The sequence below is a fragment of the Colletotrichum higginsianum genome, chromosome 1, assembly GCF_001672515.1.
Source record: "Colletotrichum higginsianum IMI 349063 chromosome 1, whole genome shotgun sequence".
Lineage (NCBI taxonomy): Eukaryota > Fungi > Ascomycota > Sordariomycetes > Glomerellales > Glomerellaceae > Colletotrichum > Colletotrichum higginsianum.
The window spans coordinates 2,951,426-2,968,747 of NC_030954.1; the positions used below are offsets into that span (position 1 = coordinate 2,951,426).

The 17,322-nt window shown below is 58.6% G+C and overlaps 7 protein-coding genes across 7 annotated transcripts; 5 read left to right on the top strand and 2 right to left on the bottom strand.

Annotated features, from left to right (window-relative positions):
- Nucleotides 1-449: 449 nt before the first annotated feature.
- On the top strand, nucleotides 450-2,948 carry CH63R_00907 (5-methyltetrahydropteroyltriglutamate-homocysteine S-methyltransferase; the record flags this gene model as incomplete). The annotated part of the gene is made up of 3 exons (XM_018295882.1): nucleotides 450-680; nucleotides 766-867; nucleotides 969-2,948. 3 exons carry the CDS (start codon nucleotides 450-452, stop codon nucleotides 2,946-2,948), a joined length of 2,313 nt encoding a protein of 770 aa, XP_018164244.1.
- Nucleotides 2,949-4,300: 1,352 nt separating this feature from the next.
- On the top strand, nucleotides 4,301-5,646 carry CH63R_00908 (NADH:flavin oxidoreductase/NADH oxidase; the record flags this gene model as incomplete). Its single annotated transcript, XM_018295883.1, has 2 exons — nucleotides 4,301-4,987; nucleotides 5,041-5,646. The coding sequence occupies 2 exons, from the start codon at nucleotides 4,301-4,303 to the stop codon at nucleotides 5,644-5,646; spliced, it is 1,293 nt and encodes a 430-aa protein (XP_018164245.1).
- Nucleotides 5,647-6,015: 369 nt separating this feature from the next.
- On the bottom strand, nucleotides 6,016-7,923 carry CH63R_00909 (Cytochrome P450; the record flags this gene model as incomplete). Its single annotated transcript, XM_018295884.1, has 4 exons — nucleotides 6,016-6,345; nucleotides 6,471-6,785; nucleotides 6,915-7,703; nucleotides 7,855-7,923. 4 exons carry the CDS (start codon nucleotides 7,921-7,923, stop codon nucleotides 6,016-6,018), a joined length of 1,503 nt encoding a protein of 500 aa, XP_018164246.1.
- A 2,653-nt stretch (nucleotides 7,924-10,576) lies between these two features.
- Nucleotides 10,577-11,710, top strand: CH63R_00910 (shikimate/quinate 5-dehydrogenase; the record flags this gene model as incomplete). The annotated part of the gene is made up of 1 exon (XM_018295885.1): nucleotides 10,577-11,710. One exon carries the CDS (start codon nucleotides 10,577-10,579, stop codon nucleotides 11,708-11,710), a length of 1,134 nt encoding a protein of 377 aa, XP_018164247.1.
- Nucleotides 11,711-12,046: 336 nt separating this feature from the next.
- CH63R_00911 (uncharacterized protein) lies at nucleotides 12,047-12,515 on the bottom strand (the record flags this gene model as incomplete). Its single annotated transcript, XM_018295886.1, has 2 exons — nucleotides 12,047-12,192; nucleotides 12,248-12,515. The coding sequence occupies 2 exons, from the start codon at nucleotides 12,513-12,515 to the stop codon at nucleotides 12,047-12,049; spliced, it is 414 nt and encodes a 137-aa protein (XP_018164248.1).
- Nucleotides 12,516-12,793: 278 nt separating this feature from the next.
- On the top strand, nucleotides 12,794-14,924 carry CH63R_00912 (Heterokaryon incompatibility protein; the record flags this gene model as incomplete). Its single annotated transcript, XM_018295887.1, has 3 exons — nucleotides 12,794-12,884; nucleotides 12,966-13,070; nucleotides 13,129-14,924. 3 exons carry the CDS (start codon nucleotides 12,794-12,796, stop codon nucleotides 14,922-14,924), a joined length of 1,992 nt encoding a protein of 663 aa, XP_018164249.1.
- Nucleotides 14,925-16,173: 1,249 nt separating this feature from the next.
- On the top strand, nucleotides 16,174-17,288 carry CH63R_00913 (Di-trans,poly-cis-decaprenylcistransferase; the record flags this gene model as incomplete). Its single annotated transcript, XM_018295888.1, has 3 exons — nucleotides 16,174-16,257; nucleotides 16,329-16,740; nucleotides 16,798-17,288. The coding sequence occupies 3 exons, from the start codon at nucleotides 16,174-16,176 to the stop codon at nucleotides 17,286-17,288; spliced, it is 987 nt and encodes a 328-aa protein (XP_018164250.1).
- Nucleotides 17,289-17,322: the final 34 nt, after the last annotated feature.

Consider the following 17,322-nt stretch of genomic DNA (forward strand, 5'->3'; position numbering starts at 1 on the left):
GGCCCAACACAATCCGCAAGGGACCAGAAAGCCGACTTCGCTCTCAATCGACTGGACCGGGACCCGTCGTTGGACCCCACCCACTGGGAAGAGCTCCCCTCCTTGCCTTCCTGCCCATGCTGCCCATTCTCTCCGTCCCTTCGCACGCAATTGCCAGAAATTCACCGACCGACTCGGCCGCCACCTGGAGTAGAGTTTTCGTTTCTTATCTTTTTTTTTCCTATCCTGAAGTGCCCGTCCAAGCGACAGACTACTTCTAATAACCCCTCGTCCGCCGCCCTTCTGCCCCAACTTCCTTCCTCCTTCTCTCTTCCTCCTCCTCCTCCTCAACCGCCCTGTCTACCAAATTCTTTTCTTCTTACCTTGCAACTTGTCGGCGGGGTAACTTGACACATCACACATTTCAGTCGCCTTTGAATTCTTTGCACAGACAAGCAACAGCATTCAAGATGGTTCAGTCTTCGGTTCTTGGTTTCCCCCGTATGGGTGTGAACCGTGACCTCAAGAAGGCCAACGAGGCCTACTGGGGCGGCAAGCTCTCCCGCGAGGACCTCCTCGCCGAGGGCAAGAGACTCCGTCTTGCCCACTGGAAGATCCAGAAGGATGCCGGCGTCGACATCATCCCCTCCAACGACTTTGCCTACTACGACCAGGTCCTCGACCACATCCAGCTCTTCAACGTATGTGGCCCATCCCCTCCCTCCCATTTGTGCTCTCTCCGTCTGTGTGTGTTTGCATGAATTCACAAGCTTACCAAACAATCAGGCCATCCCTCCCCGTTATGCCGAGACCAAGCTCGAGCCCATTGACGAGTACTTCGCCATGGGCCGTGGTCACCAGAAGGACGGCATCGACGTCCCCTCTCTGGTAAGCCCCGCCCCCGCCGCCCCCGCTCACTCGTAAAACATTGAGCGATAAAAGAAGACCAAAAAAAAAAAGCTTTGACCAGTTGCTGACGGACCCCATAGGAAATGGTCAAGTGGTTCGACTCTAACTACCACTACGTCAAGCCTACCTTCCAGGATGGCCAGACCTTCAAGCTCGCCTCCGACCCCAAGCCCGTTCGTGAGTTCAACGAGGCCAAGGAGGCCGGCATCGTAACCCGCCCCGTCCTTCTGGGACCCGTTTCTTTCCTCCACCTCGGCAAGCCCGACCGTGGCCAGTCCGTTGACCCCATCTCCCTCCTCGACAAGCTCGTCCCTGTCTACGTCGAGCTCCTGAAGCAGCTCAAGGCTGCCGGTGCCGAGACTGTCCAGATCGATGAGCCCATCCTGGTCTTCGACCTCCCCCAGAAGTCCAAGGACGCCTTCAAGCCCGCCTACGAGAAGCTCGTCGGCGCCGGCCTCCCCAACCTGGTCCTGGCCACCTACTTCGGTGACATCGTCCACAACTTCGATGTCCTCCCCGCCCTCAGCAACGTCTACGGTCTCCACGTCGACCTTGTCCGCAACCCTGAGCAGCTCGGCCCCGTTCTCGAGAAGCTCGGCCCCAAGCAGGTCTTCTCTGCCGGTGTCGTCGACGGCCGCAACATCTGGAAGACCAACTTCCAGCGTGCCATTGACACCGTCAAGCAGGCCATCGCCAAGGTCGGCGAGGAGCGTGTCATCGTCGCCACCTCCAGCTCCCTCCTCCACACTCCCCACACCCTCACCTCTGAGAAGAAGCTGCCCGAGGAGGTCTACCGCTGGTTCTCCTTCGCCTCCGAGAAGGCTGTCGAGGTTGCCATCATCGCCAAGGCCATCACCGACGCTGCCTCCGTCAAGGCCCAGCTCGAGGAGAACGCCAAGGACGTCCAGTCCCGCGCCACCTCTGCCCGCACCAACGACCCCAACGTCAAGAAGCGCCAGTCCGAGGTCACCCCTGAGATGCACAACCGCAAGTCTGAGTTCCCCAAGCGTATCGAGGCTCAGAAGACCCACCTGAAGCTCCCCCTCTTCCCCACCACCACCATCGGCTCCTTCCCCCAGACCAAGGAGATCCGTATCCAGCGCAACAAGTTCACCAAGGGCGAGATCACGGCCCAGGAGTACGAGAAGTTCCTCGAGAAGGAGATGGACGAGGTCATCGCCATCCAGAACGAGCTCGACCTGGACGTCCTCGTCCACGGTGAGCCCGAGCGTAACGACATGGTCCAGTACTTTGGTGAGCGCATGGACGGTTACGTCTTCACCACCCACGCCTGGGTCCAGTCTTACGGCTCGCGCTGCGTCCGTCCCCCCATCGTTGTCGGTGACATCTCTCGCCGCAACAACGAGCCCATGACCGTCAAGGAGTCCAAGTACGCCGCTGCTCACTCCAAGCGCACCATGAAGGGCATGCTCACCGGCCCCATCACCTGCTTGCGCTGGTCTTTCCCCCGTGACGACGTCCACCAGTCCGTTCAGGCCCAGCAGCTCGCTCTGGCCCTCCGCGACGAGGTCGTCGACCTCGAGGCCGCCGGCATCTACTGCATCCAGGTCGACGAGCCTGCTCTGCGTGAGGGTCTCCCTCTCCGCTCCGGCAAGGAGCGCGAGGCCTACCTCAAGTGGGCCGTCGACTCCTTCAAGCTGTCGACCGCCGGTGTCGAGGACTCGACCCAGATCCACTCCCACTTCTGCTACTCCGAGTTCCAGGACTTCTTCCACGCCATCGCCGCGCTGGATGCCGATGTCTTGTCCATCGAGAACAGCAAGTCGGACGCCAAGCTCCTCCGTGTCTTCGAGGAGAAGGCCTACCCCCGCCACATCGGCCCTGGTGTCTACGACATCCACTCCCCCCGTGTGCCGTCCCTGGAGGAGATCAAGACTCGCATCGAGGAGATGCTCAACAACGGCCTCCGCCCCGAGCAGTTGTGGATCAACCCTGACTGCGGTCTCAAGACCCGCCAGTGGGCCGAGACCAAGGCTGCGCTGTCCAACATGGTCAACGCCGCCAAGTTCTTCCGTGAGAAGTACGCCAACAAGGCCTAATTGGACGGTACGCGTGCATACGGATGGGTTGTGATTTAGGTGTTGGGTGGGAACGATAGTCTATTCAACAGACATGACGTGGCAATACCCGCGGGGATAACCGGAAAATCAGGGGAAGGTTTCGGGCACATTCAACATAGGCGTTCTTTTTTCAACATCTCCTCGGCGTTTTGCAAGCGGGTTTGGGACTCAGGGAAAAGTAAGGCATTCAACAGATACCGCTTTCAGGGAATGGGTCCTGGACGGATAGACCGAAACAAAAAGAGCCCCTTAACGGGCCAGAGGTCATAACGAATGTAGTATGTTCATAATACATGAAATTGCAAGGTTCAATCATATTGTGTCGCTGGTTCTTCTGTGTGCTTTGGCAGACCTTGCTCTGTTGATGGTCTGCGTCGGGGTTTAGTGCGACAAACAGGGACGTTGATTTTGCCTACAGGCATGATGTGATGATAAGCATTAGTGAGACAAGCAGTGTCTTGCTGGGTCACATGTCATGTTGTCAAAGTGAAACCCCCGCGCAGAAATGTTCGTCAAAACAACCTCGCTCGTCAACGAGAAACTCGGTAAACAACAACCTGGGGGGGGAGAGGAGGATCAGGGGTCAAGGGCATATCTGTTTCACGCCAGGACGCCCATCATCAAGACGCGCAGCTAAAGCGATCCCTCTGCGGGTGACAAGAAACCCCAGACTCTTTAAAACATGTGGTCAAGTCAGGTATTATCGGGTACACGATATGAAAAGCATGGTAGAAGATACGGCTACGTGCCAGGCCTAACGCTGACTAAATACAACACGGTATAAGGGGTAAGGGAAGGAAGTGGCCGGGTGCCGAATCGGCGCCAGAGGGAACAATTCGGAATGACGCCACCCGCGGGGGACCCACTCCGGCTCAAGATGCCGCACGTCGGTTCGCCAATCGATGACAGTCTCCTGCTAACAAAGCTGCAGCAGAAACAGGATGGCTTCATCGAAGGAAGGTGCTTCCAGACGTGCTAGTAGGGGCGCGGTATTTCATTGCTTGGAAAGTGCAATGGACACACTTTAGGCCGAGCTGATTAATCCGACCGTTTCACGACTCCATGAATGGCTTGCAGAGTGGAACATGCTCTTGAAAACGGAATACGGATTCCGAGGTTCGTCTTCTGTTAGCCTTGCAGGATAAAACCCCTCTCCCCCCTCCCCCTGAGCCCTTCTGTCAACGTTGTCAACACGAAACCGTGGTCTACAACGTCTCCCTTGCCTGGTGATACTCCATCAACGCTTCACTCCATAGTACAACACCCCGGCACGCAACAGACACACAGACCTTGTTCCAGCGTCTCGTCTTGTTCAAGTCTCTCCCGGAACGATGACCGGCACCGCCAACAAGGCCGCCCCAGGCGTGCCGTTTTACACCCCGGCTCAAGAGCCCCCCGCCGGCACCCCCATCGACCCCTCCCCCGCGCCGACGCTCTTCCAACCACTCCGCATCCGCGACGTCACCCTCAACAACCGCATCTGGGTCTCGCCCATGTGCCAGTACTCGGCCGAGGACGGGCACGTGGCCGACTACCATGTCGTGCACCTGGGCCAGTTCGCGCTGCACGGCGCCGCGCTGACCGTCATCGAGGCCACGGCCGTCGAGCCGCGGGGCCGCATCTCGCCCGAGGACGTCGGGCTGTGGAAGGACTCCCAGATCGCGCCGCTGAAGCGGGTCGCGGACTTCATCCACTCGCAGAACCAGGCCGTGGGCATCCAGCTCGCGCACGCGGGGCGGAAGGGGAGCTTGTTGGCGCCGTGGATCACGGAGGTGCATGGCAAGTCGCTCGCGCGCGAGAGCGAGGGCGGGTGGCCGGACGACTGCGTTGCGCCGAGCTCCATCCCGTACACCAAGGACTGGGCCACGCCGCGGGAGCTGACCGTGGAGGAAATCCAGGGACTTGTGAAGAGCTTCGCCGACGCGGCCAAGAGGGCGATCGAGGCCGGCATCGACGTGATTGAGATCCACGCCGCCCACGGGTATCTGTTCAGCGAATTCCTCTCCCCCTTGAGCAACGTACGCCCCTCTTCTCTCCCTTGTCGTGGGGCAGCAGCTAACACACGTCGCAGAAACGTACGGATCAGTACGGCGGCAGCTTCGAGAACCGCACGCGCTTCCTCTTGGAGACGATCAAGGCCGTGCGCGACGTCATCCCGTCCGGCGCGCCGCTCTTCGTCCGCATCTCGGCAACGGAGTGGATGGAGTACGCCGGCAATCCCTCCTGGACGATCGAGGACTCGATCAAGCTCGCCAAGCTCCTGCCCGGACTCGGCGTGGACCTGTTGGACGTTTCGTCGGGCGGCAACAACGAGGCGGCCAAGATCGACATCTCGCCGTACTACCAGGTCAGCCTCGCGGGCCGAATCCGCGAGGCGCTGGAGGCCGAGGGCAAGAAGCTGCTCATCGGCGCTGTGGGCATGATCAGCAGCGGCGAGATGGCGCGAAGCATCGTCCAGGCGAAGAAGGCGAACAGGGAGGTGAACGGGGAGGTGAACGGGCAGAACGCGACGCTGGAGGTGGACGAGGAGCACGGGCAGGTGACGCACGCGGACGCGGTGTTTGTGGGGAGGCAGTTCCTGCGGGAGCCGAACTTTGTGTACAAGATTGCGGACGAGATCGGGGTGAAGATCAAGTGGGCTAATCAGTACCACCGGGCGCCGCGGCGGAAGCAATGACTGCATGGCCGGAAGAACGCTTCGAAGCTCTGAGAAGGTTGATAGACTTGGACGATTCGAGACTATAGACAGGAGACAGCGATAGATGGGGGGAGTAGGGGTTAGAGGAAGTAAGTTACGCCCGAATACAGATCATTTTGAAAATGCCCGGCATGGATAACGAGGGTCGATGCTGCAATTGTGCTGAAAACAATGAGACGTGACCTATGAGTTCGACGCCCGACTAAATGCTTTGTAACCATTGTGCCATGCAAAGATGAAGAAAAAAAAGGAGAAGACGTATATCAGGAGGTGTCCTCTATCCAAACCAACCAACCAACCAACCAAACCAAACCCAAGAACGAAACCGTCAAGCATCCTCCACATCTCTCACCCCGACTTCCTCGGCGTCAGGTGGACCATGAGCGGCGGCTTGCTCCAGAGGATGTAGCACTCTTGGTCGATCCAGTCGCGGCTCTCGGCCGCCAGCTCAAGATCGAAGTTCCAGATGACGCGGGCCAGCATCATGCGCATCTCGGCGTAGGCGAGGTTCATGCCGAGGCAGTTGCGGGGCCCCATATGGAAGGGCTTGAGGGCGTCGAGGCGGTCCGCGGCGAAGGCCGGGTCGCTGCCGAGCCAGCGCTCCGGGTGGAACTCGAAGGGCCTGGAGAAGTGCTTCTCGTTGTGGTAGGTGGCCCATTGGGGGATGCCCATGGTGGTCTGTAGTTGTTTGTGCGTCAGCGGTGTGTGTGTGGGATCATCTTCACAGCGAGAGGATATCACGGAGAGAACGGCATCACAAAGGGACGATTTGGGGGGGGGGGGGGGGTTAGGGTGGGACTCACGTTGCCGGGGATCCATCGGCCGAGAATCTCCTGTCCGCCCGGCGGCGTTCTCCGCGGCAGGGCGGTCGGGACGGGCGGGTACATCCGCATGGACTCCTCGAGGACGGCGTGGAGGTACTCGAGCTTGGCGGTGCCGAGGATGTCGATCTCGTCCTCGCTCGCGAAGCTACCGCGGACCTCGGCGACGAGCTTGGCCAGCTTGTCCGGGTTGGTCGTCAGGAGGTAGGTCGCGCCCGAGAGCGCCGTGGCCGTCGTTTCGGAGCCGGCGATGATGAGGACGCCGGCGTTTTCGTCCATCTCCTCGCGGTTTAGGGGCTGTGGTTGGGACAAAAGAAAAAGGGGTCAGCCTGGGTCTCTGATATCCGTGATGATGTCGGGAATGCATTTTTTGAAAGAAAAGAAAAAACCCCCGTCGGAAGGGGGGGGGGGAGAGACCACACTTACTTCGGTTCCCTTCTTTATCATGGACTCGGCAAAGTCGGGGCGCGGCGTGCCGAGCTGCATCCTGCGTTCGACCTTTTCGTGGACGAGCGCCTTGTGGGACATGCCCTTCTTGACAAGGTCTTTGGGCACGAAGCTCTTGAGCAGCGGCGCGAGGAAGCTGAAGCTGCGGGCGAGGTTGAACATGCAGATCATCTTGATGTTCTCGAAGATGACGCGCACCCAGGGGTGGTAGTCCGAGTTGTCGAGGCAGCCAAAGGACTCGCCGAAGGCGAGGTCGCCAATGATGTCAAAGGTGGTGTAGTTGTACCAGGCCACCATGTCGACGGGGGCCTTTCCCTTGGCGGCGAGGGCGTGGAGGCGCTCGACGAAGAGGTCGATGTAGCCGCGGATGATGGGCTGCTGGTCCTGCATGCTCTTGGCGGAGAAGCCGTGGGAGAGGATGCGGCGGTAGCGCGAGTGGTTCTCGCGGTTGGCCGAGATGATGTCGACGCCGCGCTCGTCGATGACGCTCGGGTCCCTCTCGTTCTCGAGGGAGCCGGCGCCCTTGCGGTGGCCCATGATCTCCTTCCAGGAGTCCGGGTGCTGGAAGGAGAGCTCGTTGGGGGAGATGCGGATGATTTCGGCGTCGTAGCGCTGGTGGAGGGCGAGGATCGTCTTGTGCGGGTCGCCGCGGACGACCATGAGGGCGTAGGGGATGCGGGTCGCGGCCCAGAGCTTGGGGCCCGGGTAGCCGCGGAGGGGGTGGAGGGTGAGGTTGTAGAGGATCACGAGGAGAAGGCCGGCGATGGCCTGGAAGGGGAGGTGTTAGTTAGTTGGTGAAATGGGTGGTATTGGATGTATGTGTGTGTGTGTGTGTGTGTGTGTGTGTATGTGCGTATGTGCGTAATACATGTCAAAGGGCCTTGTATGTATGGGAGAAGGTGATCCAGAGAGGTCTTACTAGTGATATCGTCGCCAGTGGCCACAGGATGAAGCCCGGGAGGCTTGAACCCCCTACTTGGATCTCCATTTTCGTAGTGTCGTGGATATGTTGACTTTTGGCGCGGGGGTATTTATAGGAGCTAGGACGATGTCGAGTGATGATAGGTGGAAGCCGGGTGGTCTTCTCTTACAAAGGGTTCCTGGAGTGATATAGGGGAGAAGAAGGCGATGGGACAGGGATAGACTTGAATATCCTTAGTCTGAGGGGGCTTCTGAGGATCTCTTTATACGCCGCAGGAAACCCGACATGGTCGCTGATCTCGATTATAAGATTCAACATAGAACAGCCACGGCCTCCATCCCTCCCCCCCTCCTTACAAGTTACAACGTCACACTTTCTTACCATTGCCTCACGACCTATTGGTACGAGTCGAGTAAGGCGGCTCAGGCAGCGAGAAGATCCCAGACCCTGCGCAGACGGGATTCAACAAAGGCCGGCATGCATAAAGTCCGCACCTGGTTATGACCCTTTGCCAGTCCCTCCCCTCTGCAGATCCAGTAGCTACGGGTCTCCTGTTTCTCCAGAAAACCAGCTAACGAGGACGGCCCGCCGCGCGTCATGGCCCTCCTCGGTCCATGGACGTAATCGACTTGGTCCGGTTAGCCAGGAGAACCCTTTCCTCGTGCCTTAAAGACGAAAGGAAAACCAAACCCTCCCCCCCCTTTGCCCGATGGACCCTGCTATGAGGCTTGGACCAAAGAGGGCTGTTCGCTCTCGTGTAAAAACCTGAATGTCGTCCAAGTCCCGACAGGGAGGGGCGGGTCGGGTGAGGCACGGGCGGGTGTATACTTTTGAGTTTTCTCCCGCATCGTGCATCGCGCAGCCGGGGAGGGACCAAATGCATGATACCCCCCCAGGTTCACTTGCCTGAGAGGGCAGTTCGGCGCCGAGACTCGTAAACCCACGAAACCCAATACCCTGCGAACTATGGGTCTCAACGTGGGTGTGAGGTAGATGACAGCGATGAGGGGGGCCGCACGATGTACCGTGCTTGACCGGTGGACGTTGCACCGCAGCGTTTCCAAGATGCAATCATGTCTCAACCAGAGGACGGACGGGCAGCAAGGCGGGCCTGTGGTATGTCCCCGGACCCCGAGTGGACGTAGGATAGCCAGCCAGATCCCCCTCTACTTCTCGGGCGGTGTTCGCAGCCCTTGAGGTTTCGACCCATCTCAAGTCCGCAACGGCGGAGCAGGGTGGCAGGCCCAGGTTGCGGAGATTTTTTTGCCTGGGGGGGGAGGGAGGTGGCGTAAGGCCTAGCTAGGTGCGAGAATCCTGCCGAAGACCTCACGATTCCCCCACGAGTTTTTATTCTTATTTTTATTTTTATTCTTCTGGTGAGGTGATCTGGTGTGACCCTCAAACTCCGCCGCCCTCCGCTGTGCCGCCGGCAGACGGGCACCGACCGACGGTCGATGTCTTTCCAGACATGCTCCGACGCTCCTCGGACGGGGGACGATTGTCGACAGTCCACAGATCCGACGAACCTGGCCGTGCTGACCTCTCTCCCCCGCTCAACTCCCCCGGACTAAGAACCGGCGGAGCTACACAAATCATCCCTGTGGTGTCGGCCAAAGTCGATTCGAGACAGAGGCGGACTTATTTTAGGCGGAATTATTAGGGATGATTTCCTCGGTCGCCCTCTCTCGTTCTGTGATGGAGTTGGATGGGGGGAGGGGGAGGTTGCCGGCAGGCTGGACGTGCATATAGGCTGTGGCATTTCGCTCGGTAGCTCGTTGCATCTGCCGAGCCTTTGTCGCCTTTTCTCATCTGGGGGTCCGCGGACTTGTGTTGTCATCGTTGTGTGCGACGTCGTACCGGCATAACCCGCACGCGCCATCGAGAGGCCGCGCACAACCCCGAGCAGTTGTCGACGAGGAGTACCGCGCAGGAGACGACGAGACAACAGGCTGGGCGAGAGCCTGCCGTTCGAAATCAACCTCGCCCACCGCCGCATGACGTTTCAGTCGGAGTCGACGGAATGAGCCATGATGATGAGGGCGACCCCCGGGAGTGATGATCGCCGGTGCGGGAACGGCACCGATGATACCCACCGCGTTGACTAACATATGCAAGTGATTCGTTTCGGTCGATTGCAGAGTGAAAAGAGGATTCTGATGGCATTGTGCTTCTTCGTTATACGCCGTAGTTCCAACAAACTCGGTAGTCTCTTTCTCCTACAAACGGACAACGGGGGGGTTGGACTTACGGCTTACACGGAGTCCTGCACGCATTCCCACTGACTGAAGCAGTGGATTGTGGTCGTTTTCCGTGTGCGTGGCCAAGACGAGCGGTTTTGATTTCCCACAAGCGATGGAGGCGCGCAACCTATCAATGATTCCCGTATCTGAAGCGCCGCTGTCCGCCGGTTTTTTCTTTTGGGGGTTTTTTGGCATTCGCAGCTCTGCCCAGCCAAACCGGCAGGCCATCCCGAGCGTTTCCGAGATCGGGCCTCGGGGACAGGGGCCCGGTCGGGATCCCCACACTACGAACCCCTCGGAGGGGCATCCGGCTTACTACCGCACATGTATACCACACATCGTACGACTTCAGCAACGTCGGTCGCTCAATCATCGTCAACCTCTCTGTCTACGTCGGTTAGCGACCATCCAATATTTTTGCAAAGCTAGGAAAGGAAACCCAACTACTCGCCTCCCAAACCCATCCACTCCTCCTCACCATGGCTTTCACCGTCTTGTCGGACGCAAACGTGAAGCAGCTCTTCCAGGGCTTCGGCCCGGACGACGTCGCGCTCATGTCCGACGTCCTCACCGACGCGTTCCTGTCGTACTCGGTCGGCCAGGAGGCGCAGTATCAGCCCCACCGCGCCGCCGTCGTCCGCCCCAACGGCCAGACCGGCCTCTTCATGCCCGCCACCATGGAGGACGGCATGTCCGTCAAGATCGTCGGCCTCCCGCCCCCGTCTTCCGCGTCCACCGATCTCCGCTGCGTCCTCACCGTCTGCGACGGCACCGGCAGGGCCGTCGGCATCATCAACGCCGAGGAGCTCACGGCTTTCCGCACCTCGCTCGGCTCCATCCTGCTGTACCGCTACCGGAAGCGGACCGAGAATGTCGTCGTCTTCGGCGCGGGGAAGCAGGCCCTGTGGCACCTCAGGCTTGCCCTCGTCCTCCGCGGGGGCGACATCCGTAGCATCACCGTCGTCAACCGCTCGCGGGCGCGCGCGTCCAAGCTCATCGAGCGGCTCGGGGCCATGGGCAAGGCCAGCGGGGTGGGGGCCACCGACACCGTCTCGTTCACCATCATCGAGGCGACCCCCGACAGCGCGCCGGGCGACGACCGCCTCCGCTCCGCCGTCGAGGGGAGCGACGTCATCTTCTGCACGACGCCGTCCACGCAACGCCTGTTCCCCGCCGAGTGGCTGACCTCCGAGCGCGCTTCCGCCAAGACCCGGTACATCTCGGCCATCGGGTCGTACAAGCTCAACATGAAGGAGCTCGACCCGGACTTCCTCCGCGCCGTCGTCGACACGCCCCTCGGATCCTTCACCTCGGCCCGCGGGGGCAGCAAGGACGGCGTCGTCTTCGTGGACAGCCGCGAGGCCTGCTTCCTGGAGGCTGGGGAGCTGGTGGACGCCGAGATCCCCGCCGGGAAGATCACAGAGGTCGGGGAGTTTACCCACAGCCTCCGCGAGGCGGATGAAACGGAGGCGGAGTTGCTGCGCGACTGGCTGGGGAACGGGTTGATTGTCTACAAGAGCGTTGGGATTGGCATCATGGACCTCTCCTTGGGCAAGGTTATTTTGGAGCTGGCGGGAAAGCACAAGATTGGCACAACACTCTCGGACTTCTGAGTGTGGTCATTCAAAATGGTTACAGCTCCAACAAGCTTCGCTGGGAAGGATAAGACAGGTTTGTATAGGGTTTAAATGACTCTGCTGGCACAGAAATTGCCCATTCTGCAAGTTTATTACAGTGTTCTTTTCTTTTTCTTTCCAGCAGAAGGAGACTTGGGACTAAGAAAAAAAAAAGCACATGATTTGATAATTCACTTCTATGTGATGCACATCATCCAATGTCCTCACCTGCTGTCAGCAATGAGTGTCGTGATACAGTGTCTTAGGTGAAGGCAAAACTCTGCTTCCTAATGCTGCCGCACTTTCACAACAAGACAGAGGACGTTCCGTTCTTCACAATAAAGTACTATCTCGGCCTACCCATTGAAAGTTCATAGCCCAACTCTTCCTCTTCACAATAAAGCACAACTTCAACCCACGCCTATGCTTCACACGTCGATTTTCACCCTTTACCATAAAGCAAAAATTCCACAACACATCTACACATTTTTCGAGTCAATATTCGCCTTTTGCATAGGACACCACTTTATTTACCAACCGAAAAATTACCAGACAGCTTCATGTTCAGGTCGAGAAACAGCCTGGGAAACCCCTGGTTTGCGCCAGAAAATAGGATACCAAGCGGACCCATCCAGTACCCAGGAAAGACGAAACCCAGAGCAGTCGTTCCTTGGGAGGCTGATGAGGATGGAGATGCGATTATGGCGGACGCGGCCGATACGTTCAACACGGTTGGCTTCTTTGACGCGTTGGGAGCCGAGTCTCGAAATCGCTGGGAACTTGACGAAGATGGAGATGCCATCATGACGGACGTGGTTGCTGTGGCCAATGTGGTTGGTTTCCGTGACGTGGTGAAAGACGAGTCTCGGAATCGTTGGATGCTGGACGAAGACGGAGATGCGATCATGACGGACGCGATTGGGGGTTTCGACTCAATAGAAGCCGAATCTCGAATCAGCTGGGAACTCGACCAAGATGGGGATGTAATCATGGGATATCTCTAATATTGGGATTTTGGCACCAACACCGGCCCCGCAACTTCGACACTCGGGACTCCACTCCGGACCCGTCTCCGACCAGATGGCCCGGAGCATGCGCCGCCAAGTCCTGGCCCAGGGCTACGGCGTCGTATTAACATACGCCAAGTGGGGATCGCCCAATGAGGACGGTGGTAAGCCCTCCGAGGATAGGTTCGGTTTAAAATCATCAAGACCGCAATACTGGACATAAGCCCCCGCATTTCCCCCTCCAGCAACACCGTCAGCCGCTGAACCTCGTAGACCGGACCACGTAGCGGATGCGATGGATGGGAACCAAGCCTCCATGGCAGAGCTGCAGACGGCTGTTCAGAACTTGGGTAAGTACACTTGAGCGACCAAGAGTTACACTGCTGACCCGGGCCATGCTTCATTCAGGATACGACGGAGACTGCGCTCGCCCACACCTGCAAGACCCGAAGCGGCAGATCCGCCTCTTTGCTCTCCAGCCCGGAGATCCTGGCAGCACTATTCGGGGTGCTTTCAGTATAGCCAACCTCGACGACGGGCCATCTTACCACTGCGTCTCATACGTCTGGGGCGATGCCCTGAACACCACGGATATCGTTGTGGGCGCGGAGGCGTTCACCGTGACGACGTCCCTCTTCTCGGCTTTGTGCCGCATCAGATCCTCCCGGGACACCATCAACCTGTGGGCCGACGCACTCTGCATCAACCAGGAGGACAATGAAGAGAAACGCCTGCAGGTCAACATGATGTTCGAGATCTACAGCAGGTGCACCAGCTGCTTCATCTGGATGGGCGAAATCGACACGGACCGCGAGGGACTCACTGTTGACACCGCCCGGGTCGCTTTCGACTTCATCAGCCTCCTGATCACGGCCGGCCCTGAAGACCCTTGGCCAGAAACCCTCGCAGCTCCCGAGTCGCGCCTGTCGGTCGGCCGGACGCTGCGCGCCTTGATGGAGTGCCCGTGGTGGTCGCGGGTGTGGACGCTCCAAGAATGCGTCGCTCCCGGCGCGGCGACCGTTCTCTGGGGTCCGCTGTCGATCCCGTGGGCTTCCGTTCTGAAAGCCGGCAGAAGGATCCTGCGGGGCGTGTCCGAGGGCTGGGAGGACCATCTGAACGCCATCAACTGGGAGGCGAACTTCTCCGCCGTGGCGGTGCCCCTCCTCTCGCTGGACGAGGAAACCAAGGCGCGGGACGCCGAGTGCAGGATACCGGCCCTCGATCTCTTCTGGCGGTACACCCAGCGTCAAGCGACGGACCCGCGCGACAGGGTTTACGCCTTGCTTCCGTGGGTCGGGCATGCCCTGGAGAGCGTGGCGTCGAGCGACTACGAGGTGAGCTACGAGGAGCTCTACGGCCGCGTGACTGCGGATCTCATTCGGTTCGACCGGTCGCTGCTGCCCTTGATGGGACGCCCGCCGGGCGAGGTGCCGCTGGAAGGGCCGTCTTGGGTGCTGGACTGGGTGCGGATGGAGAAGGGCATCGCGGAGACCGCCGACGGACTGAATTTCTGGGTCTCCAACCTCTTCCACGACGAGTTCGATGCCTGCCGCGGCCTCCCCGCGATGGAAACGAGCAATCTGGTTTCGGACGATGGCCGCCGTCTTCACCTGCGCGGCTTCTGCGTGGACACGGTCGCCATGGCGGCCGTTCCGTCGACGGAGACCTTGGGAGACGAAGATGAGCTTGGCGGGTACACTGCCGAGCCTTTGGTGGCGCGTTGGAGACGATATATGGCAGCCGATGTTCTGGACCTCCTGGCCCGGCAGGAAGGGTCAGATCGGAACACGGCGATGGACAAGCTGCTGCGTCTGAACCAAGAGATCGAGGAGGTCTTGAACGGCATGATGATATCCGAAGAAAAGGAAGACCCGGGCATCGAAGGTCTCATGCTGAGGGACAGCTGGAGAGGAAACTGGCTGGCTTGCGGCAAGCGGGACGTGTTCATCACGAGCTCCGTCGGTTTCGGACTGGGTCCCTGCAGCATGAGACCGGGGGACGAGGTCTGGGTTCTCTGCGAGGGGAGGATGCCGTTCTTGCTGAGGCCGGTCCGGGAGGAGGGGGATGGGGGTGGTGAGTTGTTGACGGTGCCTGGACGATCCGGTGTTTACCGACTGGTGGGCGAGTGCTACATGCACAGCGTGATGGAAGGCCAAGCGGTGGAGGAAGAAACGGCTCGTTTGCGGACGATAACCATATGCTGATTGCTCGAATCAAACACTTTTTTCTCCTCTGCCAGGGTCATTCGGGGATTAATACACCAGAAAGTTGTAGTGGTCAATATTACATGATCTTCCGTCTTGGACGTTTAAGTTCTTCAGACGCTCTCTGTTTCAATCAACGCTGGAGCTTGCACTTGTTGCCAACTTTTCTGCGGGCATAACACAGATAGAATCAGACGTAAAGATTGACAGCAACCACCTCCTGACGCGACGTACAAGCCAGGATACGCCACGACAAAACTTGACAGAGAATAAGATTTAAAGAAGCACGCACATAAGGTTTGTGAACAGCATAGTAAAGCTATCTAGTTAGTAGCTTGTGTTGGGAGTTGTAGTATATGCAGTACCAAGGTTAACAATATAGTTTATTCTACTTAGAAATAACAAAGGGATAGAGTTGGTTCATGTATATATAAAAAAAAATGAAGCCGGAAGCAGAGCTTACAGGCCTAGCCTGAGTAGCAGGTAAGAGCATCTTTTCCTCAGTGTTACCTACCTAGGCTTGGAGACTTGAACTGCTCTCTCGCCTGTGTTGGGACCACCGGCCGGACATGCCGACAACACGGACCCGGGGCAGGCGGCGCCCCCGGAGCCAGCTGCCAGCTGCCAACTGGGGCCGAAAGTGTGCTCAACTTTTTTTTTTTTTTGGTATGGAGCTTCCGGAAGACGTGCCGGCCGCTGCCACCGCCCCGCAAACGCCCGCCAGCGAGTGGCTGGAGTGCCTGGACTTTTCCCAAAGGGGCCAGGTACGTACCGCTCATCTGCCCCACCGACCGGGAAGATTGGGGGAAAGAACACCTCAGCTGAGCCCTCAGCCACGGGCAGCTTTGCTGGAAGTAGCGGCGCAGCATCCACTAGGAATCCACCAGCCCAACCAATGTCGTATTACCGCGTCGCACTCATGGAACTCCAAAGCCCATATGGCAGCTGCCGACCCGGACTCTGGGCGACAAGACCGACTTTCGACAGGTTTCCTCGCCCAAGACGTCGTCATCCCATCCCGCCAAGAACAAACCGGCAAACTGCAAACTCTCGCCGCGTAACCTCGTAGACCCATTTCCATCCTTTCATATATCTCGTCCAGCGCATAGCTAGCTGTCCCGCTTGTCAGCTGTCGCCATCGAACTTTTTCTCCCTCTGCTCAACAGATTTCCAGCATCCCACCTGCAGCTTCTCACAAACACACAAACACTATTGCTCGCGTCGTCAACCCACCAGCCTCCCCACCGAGATGCCCAACACGAGGGACCGCAAGGTCTTGAGGACCGACGATGTGGTAAACCTCAAGGAGGAAGAGAAGAGAAAACTGCTCGCGGTATGGTCTTCCTTCGTTGTATCCCTTTCTGCCTACCGGGCCATCACCAGCTAACAGCTCTACCCCTCCAGGAACACCTCCCAGACGGTCCGCCCGAAGACACGCAACGCGAGTGGCGCGACGATGACATCCCCCCCAAGGGCAGGTTTGGCCTGCGCCGCGCCCTTCGTTCGAAGCTGCATCTCGCCGTTTACATGATCCTGCACGCCTTCTTCTCCCTGTACATCAGGATACGACAGGCATGGCACCTGGTGTGCTACCACGTATCCTCCATCTTGTTCTACCACCACCGGACACCGGAATACATTGAGCGAGACGTCGTTGCCTTGAAGAGGAAGCCGAAGCACCTTAGTGTCATCTTGAAGCGGGAAGCGGGCGGCAGACACGGCGCTGAGCTGGAGAGACTGGTTGCCGAGGCGGCCGAGGTTGCCGTGTGGTGCGTCTGCGCAAAGATTCCCGTCTTGACGGTGTACGAGCGAACAGGTACGCTTCACTCCCTTGGAAACCAATTGGGTTATCATGCTTAACATCTGCCCTTAGGCCTCCTCAAGCACTACCTTCCTCACCTCCAGCAGTCCATCATTCAGAAGTCTCGATCCTATTTCGGCAGACACCAGCCGGCCCTTACCGTGGCCATGCCCCACGCCGACGAGGTTCTCGAATCCCCAGCCCACGGTGACTTCGTGCGCGATGATCCCCGTCACCTCAAGGTTCTCTTCATCTCCGCCGAAGACGGCCGGGACTCCATGGTCGATCTCACCCGCACCCTGGCCGAGATGTCCCAGAAGGGCAAGCTTCACCCTCGTGACATCAGCACTGATCTGATTGATGCGGAGCTGTCCGAAGGCATCATGCCTGAGCCCGACTTGCTCATCTCCTTCGCTCCCTACGTCGATCTGGATGGCTACCCGCCCTGGCCTATCCGGCTGACCGAGATCTTCTGCCTGCCGGACAACCAGGGCGTCGGCTACCAGGTCTTTTTGAGAGCGCTAAACAACTACGCCAGTGCGCAGTTCCGCAAAGGCAAATAAGAAAAAGAAAAAAATGATGTTGAGGTCGCGTATA